At 32.4% G+C, this 9,462-nt stretch overlaps 1 protein-coding gene across 2 annotated transcripts; it reads left to right on the forward strand.

The window, feature by feature from the left end:
* Positions 1-5,995: 5,995 nt before the first annotated feature.
* LOC146898532 (uncharacterized) lies at positions 5,996-7,542 on the forward strand. Of its 2 annotated transcripts, none has more exons than XM_085733754.1 (4): positions 5,996-6,114; positions 6,344-6,404; positions 6,689-6,792; positions 6,884-7,542. In XM_085733754.1, exons 2-4 carry the CDS (start codon positions 6,365-6,367, stop codon positions 7,307-7,309), a joined length of 570 nt encoding a protein of 189 aa, XP_085589880.1. In that variant the 5' UTR covers positions 5,996-6,114; positions 6,344-6,364; the 3' UTR covers positions 7,310-7,542. The 2 variants fall into 2 exon arrangements, with proteins under 2 accessions (XP_085589880.1, XP_085589882.1); XM_085733756.1 differs by having other exon boundaries at positions 6,007-6,114; positions 6,350-6,404.
* The last annotated feature ends 1,920 nt before the right edge of the window (positions 7,543-9,462 follow it).

The following is a 9,462-nucleotide window of genomic DNA, read 5'->3' on the forward strand; positions in this document are numbered from 1 at the left end:
GGGGATAATATTCAATTTCTGATCCTCATTGGAATGGAAATATAAAACCCTTCTCAATTGCACCCCATTGTCATGCCTTATGCATCCGAGATCAAACCGAACTATGATACCATCGTTGATCTTTACGGGGAAGTCAACACTGGTGTGGACCAGCCTATTATACAAAAATCAACTAAACAAATGAGAATATACTACATCTTCTTGAAATATTTTAAGTATGACGAAATTATAGCCCGTGCTTATCTAAATAAATATTTGAAACATCGTTTTTTTAAGGACACCATTGTTTTTTTTACTATGCAAAAAATATAATATATTTAAGAGACTAAAAAAAAAAATAGCCTAGCACCCGTGCATTGCACGGGTTAACACACTAGTATAGGTACATATCAAGATTATACCTATTAGATTTTACTAGATCCTTTACATCGTATAAGCAATTAGGCCCATTTGAAAATCCGCATTATACTCTTCTATTTTTATTTTACTCACCCATAATTAAAATTATCCCAAAAATACTTATTATAAACTACTATCATTTTTCTAACATTTTATATTATTTATAAATCAAATAAATACGTATAACATTATCACATCATAGCAACTACGCATATAAGGAAAAATAATCAAAATACTACTAAGACACCAATATAATTATTTATAAAATAAATAATTAAATAAAATGATAGTTAAAAATAGTTAAAATAAAATATGCACACAATTCTTATTAATTCACACGATGTCCCAATAATAAGCATCATACATGTCAAATTAAAACAGCTTAAAATAATAAATAGAGAATGAACATATAGAATATATATTATGAAAAATTTAGGGTGTTACACTTACCTTTCCTTTTCTTAGGAGGTTGATTATTCCCCGGTTCAGATTCATGACAGTGTTGAGATGTGGACTCATCCCTTTCTTTGTGGTGCTTCTTCACAAAAACCTTCCCTTTCCAAATCCTGTTTCCTAGTTCAAGTCTGTTATCTTCAAGTGACTCATTATTTTGTGGCATTTCAACTAGATCATCACTATAATCGTTTTCAAGATTCTCATTGTTTTCCACATGAGAAAATGTAGGCTAGGATTCACCCAGTTCCTTACTCATAACAGGAGTAGGATTAGATATAGAATCATGGCCATTTTTTGTTGGTGCAGAAGTAGAAGTCTTAGAACTTTGTGATACAGGCAAACTATTTAAAAAATTCATGTCCTCAGTTTGAAACGAGTCTTCCATTATAACCCCCCCTTGAAGATGAGGGTCATCAAAAAAAGGTTTATTTTCAAAGAATGTAACATCCATAGTGACAAACATTTTCTTGTTTTTTGGATCAAAACATTTGTATCCCTTCTGGGTTGGGGAGTATCCAACAAAAACACATTTTATAGCACGTGGTTCAAGTTTTCCAACATTTTTATGTTCATGAACAAAGGCTGTGCAACCAAAGATTTTTAATGTCAAATCAGTTGAAAAACGAGTACTAGGAAGACATTCTTTGAAAGTATTAATGGGTGAATACTTTTATGGTTTATTCCTCATCCAAAGGCTGGTTTTTATAGAGAGAATACAATTAATGTTCTTCTAGACTAGCCTACAAACTTGTTACATTGGAAAAATAACAATGGAATTCTCTAGACTTGACTAGAGAAAATAACATAGGGAACAACATCCTAGGAAAATAAACAATTAATGTATTTTCCAACAAAAATAAATAAAAAATTAAGAACTAATGAGTTAGAAAAATGAAGATTGAAAGAATTCAACAAGGTTGAAAACATAATATTAAAAGTTCAACCTTGTTCAATGATTCATGCAAAACAGTAAAATCCAGAAACAAGAAAAACATAAATTGAACTCAGAAAAAGCTTAGAATTAGGAACCCATAACAACAAAAACATAATCGATCAAAGAACACAACTTTCTAACCTTATTTGCTTCGAATTTTCTTTGAAATCTTGCATAGAAGGGGTAAATTTGCTTGAAGAATGAAAGACGGAAGATGGGTTTTGGGGTATGTTGAGATAATTAGAGTAAGTTAAGGTAGTTAGAGTTGGTTAAATGTTAGTTAGAGAGAACTACAGTTAGTTACAAGTAGTTAGGGTAATTGAGGTATATAAAAGGACCAACCATGTACTCATTCATTAATCTTTTTCAATACAATTCATAATGAATTCTAAGGGTTTTCCCTATGTTTCTTCCTATCAATCATACTTCTCATATGAAGCTAATCTACATCTATTCTGATGAAGGATAAAAAAGGTTGTAATTTTAGTTTTGTATTTTTGTGAATGTTGGATAAAATATGATAATAAAAAGTGAAGAATGGTGGAAATAGACAGAAATGGTAACCAAACAAATTCCCAATCCAAGGAAGATGTTTAATTTGGTAGAAGATCGCCACAAGAAACGTGGTTTCTTGATAAGATCAATGCATGGTTCAATCCAGAACCAAAAAGAAGCAAAGCTTCCAAATTCATATAAAGTGACTTTTTTTTTATCAAAATTCTCTATCTTCTTCATTATTTTCGCCCCCTTTATATAGGAAATAGGCTTGGATGCTGAAAAGCTTACAATCATAGCATAACTAGTGTTATAACAAAAGAGGTTACAATTTAATTGGATCTTTAAAGTTGGTGGCTAATCAATGCATGAGGAGGTTACATATTCATTTGCACATTGATTTGGGAAGGTTTATTATGTCTAGACGTTACAATTCCACAAACACCACCTTTAATTCTTTAGCTTACACACTTTAACCACGTCTTCAACTTACAGATCATTCTACACCATTAAATATTCCGAATTTGCTCTTGAGTTAAACAGACCAAATGTAAAGAATTTCGTAAGCTTTCCAACGAGTTAAAGATCACCTCAAACAGACATCCAGAGCTCCAGATATAGCCAAAACAAGACAGACATATCATGACCTACGAAAATAAAACATTGAACCCAAAATTAATTCGGTTCCTTTATTCCACAATGACTTTATTCTTCCTGTCAAGAGAGAGAATTTTAGGATCACATCATACTCTCCCTCTTCAAGATAATTCGACCTCGAATTTATAGCTTGAATACCTCTTGGGTCAAAAACAAATATATAGAATCCATCACATGTAACTTTAACTTTAGAGAGCTCTTCACTTTTATTGGAAGAATTTGTTTGCTTTTCATCAACTTTTGATTTATGGACATAATAATCGTTCCAAATCTCATAATTTACTTCCACCTGTTGAGAAAAAGTTTCTTCATTGACTTTGTTTCCTTCATGACATAAAGAAATGTTAGGCAATTGAATAATATTAGAAGAAGAATCCCAACATTTGAAAACACAAACCAACTTAGAAAAAGGTACTAATGTGATAGTAGGGCAAAACTTCCCAACATTTTTCTCTTCCTTTTCCTTCTCATTCTCCTTTTCTTCTCCTTTTTCCTCTACTTCTTTTTCATCACTTTCTTTTGTCTCTTCTCTTTCCTTTTCACATTCTTCTTCGCGAGTTTCCTTTACAATGAGACTCTCTTTTTCTTCAACATTTATTTTAGGCTCTATATAACGATTTTGGATTTGAAGGAGATTTTCCTCTAGTATTTTAGATATATCAGTCATTCCTCTATCAATTATTGCCATCATTTCCTTCTTTCTTTTTTGTCTTTCCCTTTCTCTTTGCAATATTTTTTCACCTTCTATCTTTTCCACCTTCTTTCTTTGAATTTCTCTAAGATGATAAGAAGGTGCATAATGCCTCCTCATCATTCTTTTCATTTCCTCCCAAGTTTCAATCGGTGGATCTCCATACCTCCTTCTTTCCTTGATAGTTTGATCCCACCACACCAATGCATAATCTTTAAATTCAAGAGCTGCAACCTGCACTTTTTGAACATTAGAGTAAGTGTTGCATTGAAAAAATTGTTCAATTTTTGTTTCCCACTCTAAATATGCATCCGGATCTCTTTGACCTCGAAAAAATAGAACTTTGATTTTTTTGTCACTATATCTTTCCATTTTTTTTTCTAACAAACAAAGATGGATTAAAATGAAGAAAATAAATCATAACAATGGAAACAGATTTCAAAACTGAAACAATTTTTTTTTCCAAACGAAACCGTGCTCTGAATACCAGTTGATGAAGGATAAAAAATGTTGTAATTTTAATTTTGTATTTTTGTGAATGTTGGATAAAATATGATAATAAAAAGTGAAGAATGGTGGAAATAGACTGAAATGGTAACCAAACAAATTCCCAATCCAAGGAAGATGTTTAATTTGGTAGAAGATCGTCACAAGAAACGTGGTTTCTTGATAAGATCAATGCATGGTTCAATCCAGAACCAAAAAGAAGCAAAGCTTCCAAATTCACATAAAGTGACTTTTTTATCAAAATTTTCTATCTTCTTCATTATTTTCGCCCCCTTTATATAGGAAATAGGCTTGGATGCTGAAAAACTTACAATCATAGCATAACTAGTTGGAATGGGGGTTATATTGTATGAAAACAAATACTCTCCTTTGAAAATCTACACACTCTAATATCTTATCTCTCATATTTTAACATTTAAATTTTCTTTCACATTTTTATCTTTTCCATGGCTAAAATTTTACTAAACCCTGTAGTTATTCAATAAGGTGAGTTGAATTTTGGAAGAGAGAGCTTTGGAGGACTAAGTGTATAATTTGGTATATATTTGGCATTTGGAAGAAAAAAACGACAATATAGGAATTGATCATATAATATCTCAATCGTACTTGTTTGTTTTTAAAAATATTTTACGTTGTCTTTTTTTTTTCGAAGTACCTATTTCCTTCTTCCACAAAACTCTACTCACAAACAAAGTTTGTAGAAAATCCAGTCATGTGCGTGAGTAATTCATTTTTGAAAGGAAAAAATAATAATTCATAGTATAAAAACAACAAGAGAAAAACAAACTTATAATTTGTTTCTTGAAACTAAGTGGTGAAAGTTTCAACTTAATTGGGGATTTGGGACAACATCATTTTAGGACGGTTAAGTGTTGGGGCTATTTTGCTTGGTATCAGGACTTAATAAAAGACATCTAAAATGATTGTCAAGTTTTTGGGTGAGGGTTGTTTTGTGTTGAAGGAAAAATTTAGAAGGATAAAGTGTTGCTTTCATGATTGGCACAAAAAACATAGTCAAAATATTGAAGAACGGTTTCGAAATTTAAATTGTTTTTACGACTTTTGGACAGTAAAGAAAAATAGGTAAGTTCATCTTTAGAGAATCAAGTTCTAAGAAAAGAGTTGGTACATAAAATTTTCTCTATATCATAGGTAAATTGTAGTATTCAATGCAAATTTCTCTCAATATAGTTGAAAGAAGCAACTTTGAAATTCTTTCATGATTTAGTCCTAAACTAAAAAAATTGTTAAACTAATAAATTAAAGAAAATTGGGTAAAAACTAAATTGAACAAATGAGTATGTGAAAATTATTCATATGAGATTCAAAATTAAATATGTATGAATCGGTATCTAGTCCAAGAACCGACTAATTCGATCGGTTAAAATTTTACCATTCATTTGAAGATCCCATTTAAAGCAAGACAAAACTACTCCCCCCGGTCATATTTATAAGCAAAAAACACTTTTTTATATATATTGAATAATTAATGTATTTAGTCACATTTATAGGTCAGGTACATTAATTGTTCAATGTACCTAAAAAGTTATTTTTTGCTTATAAATGTGACCGGAGGAAGTATGTATCAACTACTTCATCGAAAAAGAGACATATAATAATTGAATATAAGACCTTAAGAGAGAAGTCCTAAGTCAACATGAATTCTTCAAGTACTCCATCTAATTCTTATAATTAATTAACTGTCACAAAAAATTATTGAATTGCATGTGTAAAATAATTACATGACATTAAGACGTCATATTAATTAAATTAAATTAATATCCTTCAAAAAAAAATATTAATTAAATAAATATGGTAATAATAATATTATAATGGTATAATGAGGTAGAAATTATGTGGGATGTGTAAAATATGGTAACGGGTGTCATTCATAGCGTTTTCTTCTTCTATCCTTTCCCTCGTTCGTTTTGAGATCAAATCTTTGAATAATCATTGTTTGCATTCTCACGTTCAGGTATTTTCAATTTTAGTTGATTCATAATTATTTTGCCTTTGATGAATTGAGAAATTGATTGAGTGTGTTTTGATGAAATTAAACCCTAAATATTCGAATTTGTTATTTGATGGTTGGAAATATTCAATCAAATCTTGTCCGATTAGGGTTTAAAACCTTTGAATTAGGGCTTCTCTCTCTCTCTCTCTCTTTTTTTTTTTTTATGAATTTTGATAGTTCATATTTCCAGCTGCAGCCGATCGAGTGTATCATGTCATATGAGGAAATTGAAGAAGTCATTTTGCCAACGGGTAAACTCAATTCTATGTTCTTTATTGTCTTTCTTGAATATTCATGTATTTAATATCTTCTTTCCATTTCAATTAGCATGCATTTCACCCATCTCTCATGATTTTGATTTTTGAACCATACATATCTTTTGTTTTGACTTACCTATTATATGATGAATGAATCTGCAAACTCTTGTTTGGGAAATCAACCCTATATTATTTTTTCATGTTCTGTCTCTCTTCTATTTTGCTGAATATTAATACAACGAGCTCACCCTTTGCGCTTTTATCATTCACCAAAACAGATGGTGTTGATGATTATTTGCTTCTGGATAAAGATGCTACATTCGTAGTAGAAAGCCCCACTAAGTATTATACGTCATGGGAACGTGATCCTAAATACTTCGAGGCAAGTAATGCTTTTGATACAAGGTTCACAAATTTACTAGTTTCTATGTGCATAGTTGAATTCTTAAGTATATCAATCTCTATACCTGCAGGAGAAACATGAAGTGAACAGGAATAGCAAGGCCGCGAGAAGGCGTGATATAATAGCACACTATGAAAATAAGCGAAACAAAGCTTTAGCTAAGCTGGAGGAGGAGGAAGATTCGGACGATGACTGGTTCGTGGAAAGCCCTTTAGCTAACCAGAAGAAGGAAAATTCGGAGGCTGACAGGGCCGTGGCAACTAATATGAGCCCTTTAGCTAATCAGGAGAAGGAAAAGTTAAAGGCTGTGGCACACTATGAAAATGAGCGAAACAAAGCTTTAGCTAAGCTGGAGGAGGAGGAAGATTCGGACGATGACTGGTTCGTGGCAAGACCTTTAGCTAACCAGAAGAAGGAAGAGTTGGAGGCTGATAGGGCTGTGGCAACTGATATGGGAAAAAGAAGAGGGAAAAAGAGAAAGAATGACGATTATTGAAAGTTGGATTAGTTACTAATAAAGTACTTTCAATCAAAGGTTGGAATCATGTGTGTTAGTGGATTGTTTGTTATGCTATGTGTTTGCTGGGCTCTATGTTGGATTGTACTTCCTGCATGTTTGTTATTGTTAATTTTATGTAGTACTAACTAGATTCTGATTTGCATCCAACCATATCGGTTATCAGGGAATTGAAAGTCAGAAATAAAGTATTTATGTCTAATTTTGTTAAAGGAATTGATTAGCACCAACTATATCAACAAAATGTATATCATATTGAAAGTCAAACTACGAGAACTAGATAGTTAACTAAAAAGTTTATCAAGCAGTCCAAGAATACAAGGAAGGAACCTCATATCTCGTTTGTCACAAAGACAAAAGTGTAGTATAGAACTTTGATTCTGCAGCTCCCTTTATAAAAAATTCCCAAATTAATTAATTAATTACTTATTATGGATGCATAGTTATGGTCTTAGCATGTTGGAAGTTTTTTTTTTTATTGGATTTTACTCCAAACGTCCACGTCTTCTATGCAATAATTTATTTTACCGACGATGTTTATTATTGATAACGTTACCAGCCTGTGCACACATGATCGATCAGGTCCGGTTCCAAAAGTTATTGAACTTGAAGCTTCTTTTTACAGCCATTCCGGTAGCTGTAACTGAAGAAAATTTGGTGCATGATCTGATATTTGTGTTGCATCTTATTTGCGTCATTCAGCTAATTTTTTTTACTCTAATATTTTGGAAATTATATACATGCATTGATCCATGTGTAGTTTATGTGCTGCATTTAAACACTAGTACGTTCTCTTTTTCTGTACTTATATAATGATCCTGTGATATTTGATCATTATTTCTTTGCTACAATGCAAGCTTATTTTCTTGTTTGTTTTTTGTGAAGCTGAGAAACATTATATAGCTTACTTTATGATTGCCAACTTCTTGCTTAACTCGAATTTGTTTTTGTGGTGGATAATTTGTTTTTGATCGATCACTGTTGTTTTTTTTAAGCATAAAAAAAAGCAATTTATTAAAAATGCCAATTGACTGTAAAGTACCAGAAAGTGTTCACCCATAGCAACAAGAGAATACAAGAATGGTGATCTAAAACCACAAATAGCTAAATGACAAGACAAAATTACCAATCCCCCTCAAAGACAGAACCCAAAATACTTAAGTACAAACACAGTCGATTAACTCTGTGGGAGCAAAATTAGTGAGATCTTGTTGTTATTGTTAATATGATCGTTTCTATCATGAACTCGTAAACTCTCTGACATCTAGGGGACTGTTTATTGCCATTGATGAATACTCTAGGCCTAAACTTGAACTTGGTAGAGTGCTCATCTGCCAGTTCTATAACAAGACATAGAGAAATAGCAGCAAATTTGTTGCAAAACCAGAAAAACATTGACCCTCCTCTTGTACTACGCGAAAACCATTATGGAATTTTTTTCCTGGGCAAACAAACATTTTGTTTCCAGCCTCTACCCATTCCGGTCAGTCATAAGTATATAACTGTTAAATGTTCACTAAAATCATTGAGACATCCATATGAATTGACACAAATTTGATAGGAACGGATTTTACTGATCATAATAAAACGGAAGACTTTAGTCTAGAAAATTTGATGGATGGCTGTTAATCAAGAGAGAAGTTTTGGCCATTGGACAATGCACGGAATCCATATAATTGACCGATGTACGTACATCGGACTCCCTCGGTGTCGTGCGGGTCCCTTGCGGCTTGAACCGTTCCCCTTAGGTCGAGAACCTCCCGTATCCCCCTGGCGTGGATAACAAGAGACACGAGCACCTACGTCTTGTTTACTCAGTGACATGCAGATCCCTTACGGCTTGAATCGTTCCCATTACGAGAACCCCTTGTATCCCCCTGCTGTGGATATCAAGAGACATGTCACCTACACTTATTAAGTCATAGTCTTGTCGTACACATAAGTTAAACATATACATACTTGCTTATTTACCTCGGAACCTTGATCGATCCGATTAGCGGTAACTTATACTTATTCATACTTAACATGGTGGAGAGAATTAACTTATCAATCCACAACTTACATACTAGCTAAGTTATTCTAGCTCATGTGCAAAGAGATTATCCTTCGCGTCTTACTTACATATGCTTTCA

The sequence above is a fragment of the Medicago sativa genome, chromosome 8, assembly GCF_051527215.1.
Source record: "Medicago sativa cultivar Bolivia chromosome 8, Bolivia_mono, whole genome shotgun sequence".
Lineage (NCBI taxonomy): Eukaryota > Viridiplantae > Streptophyta > Magnoliopsida > Fabales > Fabaceae > Medicago > Medicago sativa.

Coding starts and splice junctions, on each gene's coding strand:
- LOC146898532 (XM_085733754.1), top strand. CDS start 6,365: ATGTCATATGAGGAAATTGAAGAAGTCATTTTGCCAACGG. Junction 6,405..6,688: donor AGAAGTCATTTTGCCAACGG/GTAAACTCAATT, acceptor TCACCAAAACAG/ATGGTGTTGATGATTATTTG. Junction 6,793..6,883: donor GTGATCCTAAATACTTCGAG/GCAAGTAATGCT, acceptor CTATACCTGCAG/GAGAAACATGAAGTGAACAG.